Source organism: Tauraco erythrolophus, chromosome 7, assembly GCF_009769465.1.
Source record: "Tauraco erythrolophus isolate bTauEry1 chromosome 7, bTauEry1.pri, whole genome shotgun sequence".
NCBI classification, from domain to species: Eukaryota; Metazoa; Chordata; class Aves; order Musophagiformes; family Musophagidae; genus Tauraco; species Tauraco erythrolophus.
The window spans coordinates 5,246,306-5,262,971 of record NC_141471.1 but is presented as its reverse complement, the minus strand read 5'-3'; the positions used below and the strand labels follow the sequence as shown (position 1 = coordinate 5,262,971).

Genomic DNA, 16,666 nt, shown 5'->3' with positions numbered 1-16,666 from the left:
ATGTTTTGATCTGTGGAGATCCACAGATGTCAGCTGGAGCCTAAAAGTGTTGGGATAATGCTCCCAATAAATGAGCAGAAAGCACTGCTTACATAGTGTGCTTTCCGTTGGATGCCCAAGCAAAAAACTAGTCCCTTCATTGGAGGCGTTGGGGGGCAAACCTAGGGAGTCCTTGGCAGGCAGCTCTGCACTGGCTGCTCTGGCTGATGGGAAGGTTCAGTTTTTTAGGAGCAGCTATGAGTGGAGATAGCAGAGAGGGTCCCTGCTGAGATAATGACTCCTCAGAAAGCACAGGGAAACCTCTCAGGCTCTTTGCTGCTCATCTGACGTGCTCCTTCTCAGGTGCACGTCAGAGATGAAGCTGGATGAGAGTGAACAGGTTTCATTCTGGCTCAGCTTCCTGGGGAACTTGTGCCTGGGTTTCCCTTCAAGGCACTCTTCGATAAGATCTCACATGTTTTTATGAAACTTAGTATCTGCCAGTTGACATAGACACAAAAGCCACCAGTTTTAGGGCAAAGCTTGCAAGGTCTCTCTTGCGGGTGGAGAGCTGGAGACCTGCGCCTGTCTGTCCTGCGGGTTTGCTCCCCACAGTCCCTTCTGGGCAGGCACAGTCCTGGAGCTGATTAGACTTCGTGCAGAGCCACCCCAGCCCCTTCTCTGCGGTCTCACCTCTGCATGTTTGGCGTTGTTGCAGGAGCGTGGCCTGCACCGTGGTGGAGATGTTAACGGAGAAGCCGCCGTGGGCAGAGTTTGAAGCCATGGCGGCTATTTTTAAAATCGCCACCCAGCCGACCAACCCCCAGCTCCCCGACGGCGTCTCGAACTCCTGCCGCAACTTCCTCAAGCAGATCTTCGTGGAGGAGAAGCGGAGGCCGACGGCCGAGGACCTGCTGCGACACCCCTTCGTCAGCGGCGGGCTCTGAGCCCCCGGCAGCGGGGATGGGAGACGCCGGCGGGACGGGGCGGCCACCAGACCCGCGGCCTTTTGTGCCCTGCGGTTCAGACCCCCGCCCTGGGCTGTCCTGGCGGTGGCCTCCACGGGTCCCTTCTTGCTTGTCACCAGCTCGGCACCCGCCACGTTGTTGGATTTCCAAGCTGAGCTCGGGACCGTCGGCACCGGGAATTCAGAGCGAGGGATTTCTCGGACTGCGCGGGTGCTGGCCTAGGACCGAGTAACCTTCTTGCCGCCAGCGATGTCGGGGTCGTCCCCCCTTACTGTTTTACTCATCTCTTGGGAAAAGTGCGGCGAGTGGGATCTGTACCCCCCCGGCAGCATTCCCGGCAGCAGCGGAGGAATAAGATGCTCGGTGGTGATCACCGCCTTTTGCAGAGGAACAGGCATGGGCTTCGGCCAAGCTGGAGGAGATGATCCTCAGACCGCAGAGTCGGGGGGACCTGGGTGTCCCTGTTCACAAGGGGACCAAACCCTCCTGGAGGTCGCGGGACCAGCCGGCGTCTCCAGCGGGGCGGCGTTTCGTTCCGTTCTGTGCCTTAAGCGGTTACAATCAAGGAGTGACGCTCGACCCGGCACAAAGCACGGGGTCAGCCTCAGTGATGCAGCAGCCATGTTGACTCTGCCTTTGTGCGTGTGTGTGTGTGTGCGTGTGCACGCGTGTGTGTGTGCAAGTCGTGGAAAAAGGGGTCTTCTCGGGGTGCAGGAGGTCTCTGCGGGGTACACCCGCGGGTGGGACGGATGCCTGGGACCTTTGCCACGGGCTGTGCAAAGGGATGTTTGGAAGCTGTTGATGCCTGCAGCGGGCAGGGCTGAGCACCGGCCAGTCCGTGCTGGGGAACCATCAGGGTTCAGGTGGGAGCTGGAGGAGATCTTGGCGAGGACGGCTCTCTGCTCGTAGCCGTAGCCCTGCTAACCCATGCCCATGCTGCTGTGCGGGGGCTGGAGGGATGCTGATGCATTTTGGAGCTGCAGGAGGAGCCCAGTAAGTCTCCGTAAAACCCAAGTGGGTGCCTAAAATTAGGCAGAGGGGACCGGTACCTGCGGATCTGGGCTGCCAAGGGCTGGGTGCCTTCTCTTCCATGTCTCCTGGGACCAGCCCCAGGTACAGGGAAGGGGGATGTCACCTCCGTGGTGGTGTGTGAGGGAGCAGCTGCAGGACCGTGGAGCCTCAGATGGGGAGAGTGGAGCTGTGTCGGTCAAGGGCAGCTGGAAACAAATTTCTTCCTGTGGTATAGTTGAAGTTGAAGGAGAAAAGGGACCCATTGAAAGCAGAAGTGAGCTACAGCCTCTTTAACCAGCACTACCCTGCTGGAAAACCTGGGCAGGGAGCACACACAGAGTCCCTGGGAGCTAATTAATTAATCAAATCTTGGTTATTTTGGACAAATTAATTGCACCAGCCCACCTCCCCCTTCCCTGCTGCATTAACTATTTCCACTCAGCTTGGGAAAGGGTTTTACTGGGAGGTTGTCATCTTCAGGCCAGTGTGTCAAACACGGGTTTATTTGATTTTAATTGAAAATGAAAAGTGTTGCTTGGACTGAAGAGGAAATTGAGCAATTGGTTGTTTGCGTGACTCTGTCACACATCCTTGAATTCTTCTGCGTGGAAGAGATCACGACTTTACACCGCTGGTGTGGCAGTGGGGGCGCTTCCTTGTCTGCAGCTCCGAGAAGGGAAGCGAAAACTAAGAGTTATTTCAGTTTAAAATAAAAATAAATAATAAACCACTGGTAGCGTTAGGGCAAATTAAAAGAAGTAGCTAAAAGGATTCCCTATAAATTTTCCTGCAATGCTCAGAGGCCAGTTATTACCCAGGCTGGGGACTGGTGGAGCACCAGGGCTTTGTGCCAGTTGACCACAGCGATGGTGGGCGACTCTCCTGGGGGGACAGATAAAGTCGTTCCCTTTCTCCGAAGGGGAATAAAGAATTTTATTCTGTGAATAGGACCAAATCCATCAGTCTGCTCCCGGATGGAAAAAAAATAAAATAAAGTCAGTGTTGGCTGGGAAGAGTTTTGTCAGAAGAGGGTAATCAAGCGTGTTTTCACCAAAGCTAAAAAAAAAAAACACCAAAAAACCAAAAAACGCAAACCAATTTTTAAGCTGTTTTTTCCTGTTTTATTGAATCTGTTCCATTTTCATTTTCTCAGCTCTTCAGTGGTGGGTGTTTTCCTTCTTTCCAAAGCCTCGAGAGCAAAACAGGGTTCTTGACACCCCGGCAGCATTTTGGGGCAGCCCAAATCGCCCAAATCCTCCCGTGGATGGATGTGGCTCGTGTGCGTGTGTGTGTGACTTGCTCCTCAGGTGCCTTTCCCGTTTTGTTTTTTAAAACCCTTGCAGTGTTCCGATGTACAGAATGAAACAAGGAGAAGAGAATGTACTGTTATGCCATGCAAAGTCGTGGTTTGGTTTGTGCTGGTGTGTGTTTGGTTTTTTTTTTTAATTTTATTTTATTTCGCCAGTCGCGGGCCCAGCAGCTTGCCCGGCACGCGCATCATCATGTATCCATCAAGAAATTATTTTCTTTGGGGGAGAGGCTGGAGTGGGATGTGGCCTGTCCCCTGCACACCAGTGTGGTTCCTTCCCAGTGGGACAGTTCCCAGTGGCTGGGCGCGGGTGGGGGGCGAGGAGCGGTGCCAGGGGTGCCCGGTGTGACCTTCCCTGGGCGGCGGCGGGGCCGGGGGTGACGAGGCAGAGATGGAGCTGATGGTTTGGAGGTTTTTACTCAAAAATAATGAATCTGCGCAGTTCTCGGACCCAGTGGCTCTGCGTGTCCCTTTGTCCTGGCGTCCCGCTTTGTTCAAGTGCTCCAAACACACTGGGGTTTATGTTTTTAATTTATTTTGGTTTTATTTCTATTTATTTATGTATTTATTTTTTCTATTTAAGTTTCCTAAAGGAAAACTTTTCTTCTCTATTTCTCTTTATAAATTTTGCTTTATTTTTCTTTATTTCTTTCCTCTTTCTGTCCTCTATTTTTTAATTTTTTGTTTATTGTCTCTTTATCAGCGTATTTTTTCTTTTAAATTTCTTTCTTTTAACTTATTTCTTTTAAATCAACTTATTTCTTTTAAATCAACTTATTTCTTTTAAATCAACTTATTTATTTCAATCTGCGTTTGTTTTAATATTTACTTATTTTTAAATCTTACTTTATTTTAATATTTATTTGACTACTTGTTTATTTTAATATTTTATTTATTTTACCATTTCTTTTAACAAGTCTTTATTTTAATGTTTGTTTATTTATTTTTAATAAGATTTTTATTGTTTTGTTGTTGTTTTTTTTTTTTTTTGGTTTACGTCTTTATTTTAGTTTTTTATAGCCCCCCCAGCCCGGAGCCCAGGGCGGGTTCCGCCGGGGGCGGGGCTATGCCTGGGGGCGGGGCTATGCCTGGGGGCGGGGCTATGCCTGGGGGCGGGGCTATGCCTGGGGGCGGGGCTATGCCTGGGGGCGGGGCTATGCAAATGAGGGCCGAGCCCCGCTGGGGCTGCGCGCCCGGCGGCGGCGGTGCCAAGATGGCGGCGGGGCCGGGCGGCGCGGCGGCGCGGCGGGCGCAGCGGGTGCTGGGGCACCTCAGCGCTTCCCCCCCGGGGATCGGGACCGGGCTGCGGGCCGCGCCCTGCGGGAGCCGCGCCGGCGTCTCGCCGCGGGCCGCCGACCCCGACGATGTGGTGGTGGTGCACGGGCGGAGGACCGCCATCGGCCGCGCCAGGCGCGGCGGCTTCAAGGTAAGGGCCGGCGGGGGCCCGGCCCGCCTGCGCCCCGCTGAGTGCGCAACTATGCACACGGTCCCCCGGGACCGCGGCCGCCCGTGCTCCGGTACCGACAGCGCTCGGCATGGGCCTGCTGCCCTTCTCGTAGAGCGACCGTTTTCCATGCTGGATGGCAAGCGCAGAGCCCGGGGGCTCTGACTGAGGCAGGAGCGCCGTGCCAGGATGCCCTTTTGCCACCATCCTTCAGCACAGGTCTTGTCGTGCCCGCGGGGCCTCCCACCAGCCGAGAGGTCACCGTGTCTCCTTCACAAAAGGGTTCCGGAGATTCACTCGCGGAGTCCCGTGACGGGGCTCGCTGCCGTTGTCGGGCTCCGAAGGCCCTGCCAAGCGCGCTCCCGTAAAATCAAGCTGGGTAAGAAAGCAGCGTGTGTTAGCAGCGCTTGGAAGATGCCTGGGGTGAAAACCATACGGAATAACTCTGCTTTTATTGGAAAACAACAACGATCATGAGCTGAGAGGTGGAGCAGAGCTGTCTAAGCATCACGCACCAGCTCTCTGAAGTAGTCTGAGGGTGAGCTGGTGACAGGGCAGTTCCCGGTGTTCCTTAAGTAGCGCTAATCCCCAGTGCTTTCAGGACACAACGCCTGATGAGCTGCTGTCTGCTGTTATGATGGCTGTCCTTCAAGATGTCAACCTTCGTCCCGAGGCCCTGGGAGATATCTGTGTTGGTGAGTGAACAACCTCTGTCCAGACTTGAAACTTCTGGTTTGGATAGCTCTCTGGGACAGGCTGCTCTGGAATAAATTCTTCACTCTGAGGGTGGGGAGGCACTGGAACAGGTTGCCCAGAGAAGTTGTAGATGCCCCATCCTGGGAAGTGTTCAAGGCCAGGCTGGATGAGGCTTTGGGCAACCTGGTGTAGGGGAGGGCAGGGGGGTTGGAACTAGATGATCTTTGAGGTCCCTTCCAACCCAAACCATTCTGAGATTCCATGATTATGGGGTGAGAAGGGGTCGGTGTGTAGCACTGGGTTTATGCGATCAGTATGTCCTCCAAGACTGTTCTGTCAAGCAGTGGGGCTCTGATCTGGGTGCCGGATGGTACCAAGCTGTGGAGATGTTACCATCCCTTCGGTGCCCACAGTGAATAGCGAGGGAACTGCACCTGATTGACTGGAATCGTGTCTTTGCACTCAGGAAACGTGCTGCAGCCTGGAGCTGGTGCTTTGATTGCAAGAGTTGCACAGTTTCTCAGGTAAACTCTGAACCGGATCAAGGTTCCTCCTGCCTTTCTCAGGCCTTGGCTACGGAGCAGCACTGGGTCAGAGGTTGCAATGAGGCTGATGCCCCCCTAGGAAGTTATGGCAAATCATCCTTTACCTAGAAATTAGACTTTGATCGTGTGTATGGAGAACCATGATGGGGTTTGGAGAACCCTGCTGTCGAAGGGCAGGGAGGCAGAGCTGAGGCCCATCGATCTGTTTGGGCGACGTGTTGAGCCTCTGAAGAGGAGATGGTGTTTCGTGGGCTTCCAGCTGTACCTGCTGCTTCTCCGTGCTGCAAGGTTGTGCTTCTGTCTGCTCTGTGTGGGCCTGAAACCATGGAGTTGTCTCAGGTCTCTCTGTTCATTTCCTGGGGTTTGTGGTCGGTGGCTCATGTTGAGATGGATCCCAGCTTCCAAATATTTCAGCCGATGTCTATTGCCAACTGATGTTTGCTTCCATAAATCAGTTTACAGACAGCACTTTGGAGAGGTGCAGACACAACCCACTGGTAATGATGAATACTGCAGAGTTTTTCAGTATTTCTGGCCCCATCAGAGCTTGGGAAGTAGGCACACGAGAGGGCCTTGCCCACAGAGGCCCTTCTGAAGACAGATCTGTGGGTAAACAGCACTCAGAGCCACTTGCAAATCGAGTTTGGAAATCATCCGTGAACTTTGCTTTCTCTTGGTGCAGGACCAACTAGGTCAACAAATGTATAAAAGGATCTGTCTTCATCTGGAGGGTTAAAGTTTAATTGAGTGGCTCAGTGCTGTCTTCAGAGGTTTGGTTTGTTGCGTGGTGTCTGTGGCTGAGCCTTTACCAGCACTGTGTTGTTTTCTAGTGGTATTCCAGAGACGGTGCCGTGCTCGAGCGTCAACCGGCAGTGCTCCTCTGGGCTACAGGCCGTTATCAATATAGCTGGTAAGTGTTGTGGGCACTCTGGTCCGAGTCAATGCCTGCCACCCCCCAAGTGCTCCTTTCTCCTGTCCTCTAATCTCTCAGAGCAATAAAAATAGTGACAGTGTCTTCTGCTGTTAGGAATTTTCAGTATGTTGTTAGCCGAATACTTTTATATCCTTGAGGGGCTGAGTTCACCCTTAGAGAATTAACTTGGTTTTCTGAGGATAAGTTCTACCATAAGTTCTTCCACATCAGGCACCTTCTAGAAGGGTCCTTCCCACCCTCTCTGGTCTCATGTCAGGTTATGGTTAGTCTTCAGCCCCTTAGCTCCTCGACCTGGCTCACGTTCCGGCAGGCAGGAGGGTGGCAGGAGTGCACCTTTCGCGGGTAGCGGGTGCCTCAGCTGTCCATGAAACCGCAGCTGGAACAGAAGTGCTTTTGCTCCTCATGACAGTAAGGATGTTTATGCACTGCTGTTACAGGTGGCATCCGAAATGGATCGTATGACATCGGCTTGGCCTGCGGGTAAGAATGTCTCTTTACGGCACTTGCTTCAGCTGCCTGAAAGCAGCGCTCAGTCCCTGTGCAATAGTTCTTGTGTGGGGAAGCGGAACTCCCTTCCAACCAGATCTGTGCCTCTCAAGGAAATAGGTGCTGTCCTCCCTCATTTGACAAACGGGTGAATAAACTCTAAAATTAGGACCTGAATTTAAATGGCGGCTGCAGATGCAGCTCGTGTATGTCCAGAGGCTGCTGAGTACTTTTGCAGAACATCAGGTCTTAAAGGGTCTGAAAGAGGGAGCTTGAAAATCCTTTAATTCCACTGGAAGTTTTGATCTTGGTGACACATCTGCTGGGATTGCAGTAAGAGGCTGAGTATCTGCTACAAGCATACAAAAGCCTGCTTTATTAGGGTCCCCTGGCTCTGCTGTAGAATACCACTTGTGTGCAGAGCTCTGACAGCCTGAAAGAACCTGCCGTGATTAGCTTTTTAACTCATCTCTGATGAACTGGTGCCTTAGAATTTCAGCAGCAGTCTTGGATAAAGACATCAGTGCCCTACCCAGACTGGTAACTGTTCTGCAGACTTAACGGGAGATGTTCTTCGGCAGTGGACGGGCATGCTGTTCTTTGCTTCTGTCCTAACTTCATAAGAAGTGTTTATTTTTTAGAGGATTATGTAAATGTTAAGTTGGCTTTAGAGCAATACTGGTGACCACAGGCATATTCACTTCAGAAGAACAAATAACAAAAGAAGTATTCAGTAATCCTGAGGTGAAAATATTGTGTTTCTCTTTTTCTTTACCTTGGTAACTCCAAGTCTTCCTTGAATTATTACCGTACACAGTCATCTGGTAGCCCTTGGGAAAACATTTATATTTACAGCTTCTCAGCACCTGCACATACTTGGTTGAGCAACATCTGATGCTGAGAACGCCCTTCTTAGACTGCTGCGAAATAAACAGCTCAGCAAAGCAGGTGTGTTCCTCTGATGTGGGCTGAGCACTTGGTGCTCACGGGGAACGCTTCCGATTGAGTGTGTGATGCTTTTCACTCTAACAGAAGTATTTCAAGAAGTTGCTTGGCAGTGTCCACCAAAATGATACCCTTGAAGGTACTGAAAGGCTCAAGGAGTTTGAGATCCAGCCTTTGTGTGAGCCACCACGTTTCATTGTGGGAAGTTTTCTGGCCTCTACCCTACGGAGTCCTCTACGAAGACGTAAAATCCATGTGTTACAAGTAGCTTTTGTGAGTTGGGTTTATCCCAAGTCATACTCTTCCTCTGAGTGGACTCGCCCGCTCTGCAGGTAGATACTGGACAACAACACAAAACGCAGTAGCTGTGGTTTGCCCTTACTTAAAACCTGATTCCGTACCTTCCTTCAGGAAGCAGATGCAGCTGAAGTCAGGTAATGCAGCGTCCCATGTTAGAGCTAGTTTAAATTCTTGGTAGGACTTACTGTAAGGTGCTTGGGAAGAATCACAGAATGGTTTGGGTTGGAAGGGACCTTAAAGATCATCCAGTTCCAACCCCCCTGCCATGGGCAGGGAAACCCTCCTCTACACCAGGTTGCTCAAAACCTCATCCAATCTGGCCTTGAACACTTCCAGGGGTGGGGCAGCCACAACTTCTCTGGACAACCTGTTCCAGTGCCTCACCACCCTCAGAGTGAAGAATTTCTTCCTTATATCTAATCTAAATCTCCCCTCTTTCAGTTTAAATCCATTGCCCCTTGTCCTGTCACACATGCCCTTGTAAAAAGCCCCTCTCCAAGAAGCCTTATTTTCCACTTGTTTTGCATTTTCCAGGAATAGTCCCTTTGTTACTGACCCTTCATGAGTGTATTTGTGTGGTGCAGAGTAAAATTCAAACCCTCCTCCCATCGTAGACTTCATGATCTAGACTGACTTTACAGAAGCTCGCTAGTGAGAAGCAAGGGCTGGGTGTTTGTGCAGGACAAGTGGATGTCTTCAATCTGTTGACTCATCTGTAGGTGAAAGACTGCAGCCTCTGGGATCCGTGGCTTAAATCCTTTCTGTTGGGAAATGCAAATGGCATAATATTTTGCTTAATACTTATACCACCAACCGGTTCTTAAGCTGTAAGTGGCATTTTTATGGCCGTTGGCAGTCTTGCTGGCAACTCCACTCCTAGGACCTTCGTTTATGCTTGAGGACAAAAGTGCCGGAATCATTGGAGTTTCCTTCCTGGCTGTGGAAGCAAGAGAAGTTAACTGTTGACATTGGCATCCTGTCCTTAGTGGAACAAGGACCGATCCCATCTAGCAATCTGTTTTCATTTTGTGGTAATGGGTGATCGAAGAGCTTCTGCTTCAGGCAGTTCGTAATTATTGGCGGCATTTCTGTAGGGTGGTAGGAAGGTATGTGGTCAGGATACTGAGTTGGGATCAGTCTTAACTGAGCAATTACCACCAATGTAGTGGGAAAGCGCTGGTAGCAAATTCCAATTTTTCTTGTGTTTAGTGTGGAAACGATGTCCCTCGGGAGTGGAAATAACCCTGGTGATATCAGTTCCCGCATGATGGAAAACAGCAAAGCTCGAGATTGCCTTATTCCTATGGGGTAAGTGTTTCCTCTTCCCAAAGTTTCAGGGTTTTCTAGGTGCTCTGCCTCCTCAGTGACCGTATTGTTTCAAATCAATCTGAATCCAGTCTGATCTGTATGTGTTGGCATCCTCCTTGGTTGTGGTAGAAGATTAATTATGTGAAGTGTGGGGAAGATCAGCAACTCTGATGAAAGATTTCCTTGTCTTAAGCTCAATGGCTTAATGAGCAGTGAAGGTGGATTTGAACCTCGTTCCTTGATTTGATTCTGGATTTGCTTCTGCCAAGCAGTTCTAGGTTGAGAAGGCAGCAGTTACCTTTGAGACTAATGCCAGTGCTTGTACCTTGTGTTGTCTTAGTAGAAGCCAACTGCAGCTCCATTAGCTGTGTCCTTGGATTCAGTCTGTGATTTTTTTATTTTTTTTTTTTTTTCCCCCCAGAATAACCTCAGAAAATGTGGCAGAGAAGTTTGGAGTTTCCCGAAAGAAGCAAGATGCCTTTGCCTTGGCTTCCCAACAAAAGTAAATGCCTTTTATTTATTTTTTTTTTTTTTTTTTAAACCTCTTAGTTTAGGGATAAATGCAGATCAAAAATGCATTGCTACTTCCCAGAGCTGGTTAAGTGCAGCCTTTGTGTGGCCTTCCAAACCCGAACAGTGAGTAAAGAAGCTCGAGATGTCAGAGCGAAGACCAGTGCGTGCCCCGAGTGGTGTGAGAAGGAAAGCTGAGTCCAGAGCTGTCCTGGAGACTGTGTGGCTGCCCTGGCACACGTACCACTGGGCATGCGAGCTGTGGGCAATGAATGCCTCTGTGCTTTTCAGTGTCCAAAGGACACAACCTCTGTCAGGTTTGGTGCAGTATTTTCACGGTAGCTTTGGCTCAGTGTCATTGGAAACTGAACAGGGGGAGTGACAGCAGAAGGAACCTTTTCTGAGAGGGAATGTTGAAATGTAGCTGTTTCTGGGGAACTGCCGAGCTTATGAGAAGAGTGGCTTGTCTTCACTGCAGGTGTTTGGCTCCAAGTGAGTCCAATCCTACCTCTAATAACCTTCCTTTAAGTTAAATCACTGCCAGAGTAAACTGGCCCCTGGAATCCACAGGGCTATACTGGCAGCCCAGTGTCAGGCGATATGTCGAAGTTGCTGCCGTCAAAGAGTTAAACTAACTTGCAGAGCTCTGTTCAAGCGTCGCCCCGGTCCAATTTTTTTATCTAATGCAGGAAGCCACTGCACAGGCCAGTTAACCTTTACGTTCTGGCCCTGCTTCTGGGGAACTTGGCATGCCAGCCTTTCTCACTGGCGTTGAACTGATAACGCAGAAGGGTATGTGAACGCCGTCCTCGCCTCTCCGTGAGGAAAGGGGCGATTTTCTGGCCTCAGTCTCAGGGTGTCCGTGGAGTTCCTGATCTGTCCTTCAGCACTTTGCTCTAACACTCGCTTACCTGGCAGTATTAGATATTTTCATTTTATTAGTTAAAGTGTAAAGTGATGAGGGGGTAAAACAAGCTTTCAGTCTCCAATTTGTATTCCCTGTAACGGGTGCTCTGCTGCTGGAAGGTAAATCTTCCATATCAGCTCTGCTGTGGAGGCTTTTAAATACCCTGTTGATGTGAAAAATTAAAACTGTGTGTCCTGGGCTAATGCTAATTTAGCTAATTGCATTCTGTGTACTTGTATCAGTCTGATCATGTCAGTCGCTCCCTCCTGCTGATGCTGTTGTCTCAGGGAGCAGGTCCTGTCTTCACCACACCTTTACTGCTAAATTGAGTGATTCCCCTCTACGTAGTCCCACTGAGCTCTGCAACGTAAATTGCAGTCATTTAGGGTGGAAAGGTTACATTTAAATGCTGGAAGGTTATACCTGAAGTCTGTGGTCTAAAGCTCATCTTTAGTAGGACAAAACCAGGAATGGGTGAAAATTTAGCCATTCCTTAACTTGTCAGAAATTATTAGCATTATGTGGAGGCTTAGCCCACTTGCCCTGTTTAAACTCAAAAATAAGAACTGATGTTTGAACATCAGGATTCATTATTTTCTTACGGTTGTGATGTGACCGTGTCACTGGACAGGTACAACTTCATGCTGTGGCTGATGGTGGTGGTCAGTCAGTCACAAGGGGATCTTGCTCAGAAGTGTGTGATCCTGTGACCCAGGTTTGGGGTGAAATGCCCATAATGTTAGTGATATATTTCCCATGATGTAGAGATAAGAAGGTTGTCTTCCCATGAATGGAAATAAATACTTACCTGCCTTCCTGTCCTCTACTCAGTGATGACGTACCTGTGTACCAGGTCACACCTGAGTTCGTTCCCTTACTAACTGGTTTCCCTGACATCAGTGCTCTTGCAATTCACCTCCAGAATATTTTAACCTTTCATACTTTTTCTTCTTTAACAGAGCAGCAAAAGCTCAGCAGATGGGACTGTTTAAAGCTGAGATTGTTCCAGTGAAGACCACTGTTGTAGATAATCAGGGTGACAAGAAAACAATCACCGTGCACCAAGATGAAGGGATTAGGCCCTCCACGACTCTGGAAGGCTTGGCAAAGCTGAAGCCTGCCTTCAAAGAGGATGGTAGCACTACAGCAGGTGAGCTGTGATGTTAAATTTTTGTTGCTCCTATGCTTTACCTGCCTTGTAATAGAACATGCTCAGGCAAAAAAGGTGTTAATAGCTCTCTTCTGGTAGGGAATGCCAGCCAGGTCAGTGATGGAGCAGCTGCTGTTCTCCTGGCGAAACGCTCAAAAGCAGCACAACTGGGGCTCCCAGTCCTGGGCGTTCTCAGGTCCTTTGCTGTGGTGGGAGTCCCGCCCGATGTTATGGGCATAGGACCAGCCTACGCAATCCCTGTTGCTGTGGAGAAGGCGGGTAAGGACCACTCGTGGTTTGTGCGCTGTTTGGCACGAGGCAGATCAGACTCTATGGCCTGAAATTCGAAATTACGTTATTCTGGAGTGGGCAGCTATCAGCCATAGGAACAGTGAACTTAAATTCCAAACCTTAAAAGAGATCCATGTCATACGGATCGGGTTAAATAGTTTTTATGGCTGATGATTATTGTTGGGTCCACCTGTCATGGCTATGGTCACATGCTCACCCATAGTTTTATCTTTCAGTCTCGCAATACCCTTCAATCTTGAATCCCTCTGCAAAGAAATTACATTTAATCTAAGGAAACTTGGCAAACTCCGTGGTGCCATACCAGGAGCTGTGACGTTTTGCAGTCTTTAGATGTGCACGAGTGTAGATACCGTACGTGGAGCCAAGGTCCCCTCTTTTTGTCATTGGTGGAGTAGAACTAGAATTCATAAAGGGAGGCTGTGAGTGAATTATTCTCTTCGATATAAGGCAAAAATATCTCCTTTTTAAACCCTGACTTCTCTGATCTGTAGGTCTGACTCTGAATGACATCGATATATATGAAATTAATGAAGCCTTTGCAAGCCAGGTGAGTGATGATCATGTTTGAGTTGCTCCATTGTTTGGTAGCTGAGCGTGTTTCAGCTTGGTCTCCAAATTAAGATTTGAACTCGTTCCACATATTACATCTTCAGCCAAATGTTAACAACACGCGCAGACAATTTTCCCTTTTCTGCAAATAAAAATAAGCAGAGCATTGCTTATACAGCTTAATATTAAAAACCAAACCAAAAGAGAAAAATATATGTCTGCCAAATAAGAACGTCACCTTGACTATCATATCCTCATATCAACTTGCAAAACGTGTTTCACAAGGGCTGCTGTGATTTGTTATCAGGTGGTGTCAGTGTGGACGTGTTGCACCCCTTGATGAAAGGTAGAAACTTCACTGCTGTGTCTTGCACAAATCTCTGACGTGCCTGTCAGAAAGTACGTGGGCTTGGTTTAAGATGAACTTGATAGGCTTAGCTCATTTCTGTGTGCTTTGGGTTTGTAATGTTGTCCCACTTGTTTCTACTGGAAAAGATGGCCTAGCTGGAGTCAGGCCTCGGAGTTGCTGACACAATGATGTGGAGTTTTTGTAATAACAAATGTAGTTTTGAGCTAAATTCATATTAAGCACAAATCTTCTGAAGCCCCTAGAGCTGCTGAGAATGGTTTGCTGTCCCTCTGAGATCACCAGTCTTCTCTGCAGTCCTCTTTGCTCTCTGTTCCAGGAGGTGAGAGCATCTCCGTGAAACTTATTCCCTCTGTCTGTCTAGGCTGTGTACTGTGTGGAAAAGCTGGGCATTCCCATGGAGAAGGTCAACCCCCTGGGAGGAGCAATAGCACTGGGGCACCCACTGGGCTGTACTGGTGCTCGTCAAGTTGTCACTTTGCTCCATGAACTGAAGCGCAGAGGGAAAAGGTGAGCACTGAGGAACAGCATTAGTCATAATGCCTTAAACGTACGTAACATGCTCAGAAGTAACCATCAGCTTGGGGTAAGCTTTCTCCACCCCTTTGATAGCTTTGAACATGAATTCCGATGGCTCTTTAGGGAGGGCTGTGTAATGTCTGCTGCACATGGATGCAGAGTCTTTCCTGGTGCTGCAGGGCCCTGGAGTAGACATCTCTACTGTGCAGTGTTAGAGCAGCAGTCAGTAGTCAGAGCTGGTGGCTCCGCAGGGCCAGGCTGCACTGGGCTTTGTGAGAGTTCAGTCCCAGGGCTCGGGACTCTTCCTGACGTGTGGAAGAAACCCTGTAGCTACTGCTGGTTGGCTCTGTCACTGCTCCCTTGGGGGCTGGCACATACGGTGGCACTGGACTGCTCCTTAGGGGAGGGTAACAGTGACGGCAAGTTGTTAAATGCTGAGCAAATCGGGCAGTAATGATAAACCACCTCAAACTGAAGTGGAAAAACTTGCTCTGAAATCAGGCTTTCCACTCTGTTTTTCCACAAATGCTCCTGCACACCATCTGATCATCCATATTTACCTTGAACTTTTACATAGAAAAGCCATGTGAGGGGTAGCAGTACGGGGCAGGAAGGGAAGAGTTTCTTCCTCAACACATCTGAATCAAAGTAGTTCTCCTAGCTCAACCTCGCTGCCAGTGTGTCGGAGGCAGGCAGCTCTGGAGCTGCTTCTGACACACAGTTCCTCTCCAGAAAGCAGGCAGAGAATGTGTGTCCACGTGCTCTACAAACACCACCCTGCAAGAACTCCAGGGCACCAGGACCTGCTGCAGAGTTAGTCTCTTGAGCAGTGGGCAGCTCAAATTTATTGTACTTTTTTTTTTTTTCCCCCCCAGATGATCTAAACCTGATCTGTCTTTTTCTTAATTCCATATGTCCTTTCATTTCAGAGCATACGGTGTTGTATCCATGTGCATTGGAACTGGCATGGGCGCTGCGGCAGTGTTTGAGTACCCAGGGAACTGAACTCCAGTGTCCTGGCGAAACAACCCAACAGCCAGTTCTCTGCCTTCTCTAGAAATAGCAAATGATTTGCACTGGGAAATCAAGCGGATTCGGGGATTCATTATTGGGTCTACAAACTTTGGGCACAAAGTGCAAAGCAGAATTAAATCGTACAGATCTACTAAGCAGGTGGGAAAATGCATACCAGGCATTTGCTTCAGAGCTGGAAAGTATCCTGGCATGAGAAATGAGTTCAGCCGAAGTTCAACTACAGGCCCTTGTGTGGTGATGACGAATGAATGTTTCTAATCCAATCGATCCCATCATTCTGTGAATATTGTCAGAGGTAGTTGTTCATGGTACAGTATTTTTGTAGGACAAATTGTCTAAAACAGTTACTCAAAATGAAAACAGCAGTGCACACAAAAAGGCTTTTCCAGGGTTTCACCGTCTCGCAGGAAGCCTGGGACAGCTTGTTTTGAAAGCAGTGCAAAGACTGAACACCTTTACAGCTCTGTCCCTTCCAAGTCATACGTTGGCTCTGCCTTACGTTGTCCATGTGCTGGAGGATGTGCTTTAGCTTTCAACTTCTAACCAAGCTGCTCGGAAGCCTCCAGCGAGGGGAAGTGGAAGGACTAGAAACTAATTTACAAACCAACCGTCAAGGTGCCTGAATAGACACGTTTTGGTGATTTGCTAGAAGCCAGGAGTTTGAAAGTGGCTGTCCCATCTTTTACAACATGTTTTTAATTTTCAGCCTGTGTGACTCTAAGTTAGAAGACGAGCTTATGCGTCATAATATTTACTTACCTAACATAAAACAGATGTCAGCACTACTCTTACTGCAAGCACTACGTGAACATCAGCAAAATATACGTTTCATCTTGTAAAGTTCTCCCTTACCTGTTCTTCCTCTCATAAGGAATCATCAGATCGCTGAAACTCAGAGCTAACAGCTTGCAAAAGAAATGCACTCATCGGCTTTGACATGTTAGAAAAATTCAAATTTGTAACACAGACTGGAGTTCTTTGTCCTGGCTCGTGGTTTTGCACTTAATAATACAATTGGGTCCTTGCAATAGCTTTGTGTTCTTTTTATGATGGTTGGTCATTGAAGGTTGTGATTAGCTCTGAGAGATACTTTATATTCCCACATTCTGGTTCTGTGGCCCATCTCCCTCACTCAGCAATCACACATGGTGCATTTTAGAGCAAAAAAGATTAAATAATAATTTAATTTAGAGGGGGCAGAGAGGTGTTGGCATCTTTTGAGGATCCTTTTCTCCCACAGAGGTTCCTGTGTACAAAATGAATTCTCGGTGCTAGTAAAGTCTGTTCTAAACTAGGCAGAAGGCAGCTCTCCTGCATCTTTTGTTCTCCAGTGTGGATTGTAGCCCCCTCCTCCCCCCACACACTGCCTTTAACAAAAACTTTTTATACGAT

The 16,666-nt window shown here is 48.7% G+C and overlaps 2 protein-coding genes across 3 annotated transcripts in view; both read left to right on the top strand.

The window, feature by feature from the left end:
* LOC104379019 (mitogen-activated protein kinase kinase kinase 3) overlaps positions 1 to 926 on the top strand; it is a 57,341-nt gene extending 56,415 nt beyond the window's left edge. The window contains exon 16 of the mRNA XM_086614643.1: positions 698 to 926. Coding sequence (XP_086470769.1) covers positions 698 to 926 — 229 coding nt within the window. The remainder of the gene's footprint in view (positions 1 to 697) is intronic.
* A 3,554-nt stretch (positions 927 to 4,480) lies between these two features.
* ACAA1 (acetyl-CoA acyltransferase 1) lies at positions 4,481 to 16,635 on the top strand. 2 transcript variants are annotated; one of them, XM_086614521.1, is made up of 12 exons: positions 4,481 to 4,693; positions 5,313 to 5,406; positions 5,874 to 5,931; positions 6,783 to 6,862; positions 7,324 to 7,366; positions 9,827 to 9,925; positions 10,347 to 10,427; positions 12,302 to 12,492; positions 12,592 to 12,771; positions 13,296 to 13,351; positions 14,085 to 14,230; positions 15,169 to 16,635. In XM_086614521.1, exons 1-12 carry the CDS (start codon positions 4,481 to 4,483, stop codon positions 15,242 to 15,244), a joined length of 1,317 nt encoding a protein of 438 aa, XP_086470647.1. In that variant the 3' UTR covers positions 15,245 to 16,635. The 2 variants fall into 2 exon arrangements, with proteins under 2 accessions (XP_086470647.1, XP_086470648.1); XM_086614522.1 differs by lacking the exon at positions 4,481 to 4,693 and adding an exon at positions 4,947 to 5,090.
* Positions 16,636 to 16,666: the final 31 nt, after the last annotated feature.

Excerpts from the sequence above, each read along its gene's own strand:
- ACAA1 (XM_086614521.1), top strand. The coding sequence starts at position 4,481 with ATGGCGGCGGGGCCGGGCGGCGCGGCGGCGCGGCGGGCGCAGCGGGTG. Across the intron at positions 4,694-5,312 it reads CCAGGCGCGGCGGCTTCAAG|GACACAACGCCTGATGAGCT; the intron begins GTAAGGGCCGGC and ends CAGTGCTTTCAG. Across the intron at positions 9,926-10,346 it reads GATTGCCTTATTCCTATGGG|AATAACCTCAGAAAATGTGG; the intron begins GTAAGTGTTTCC and ends TTTTCCCCCCAG.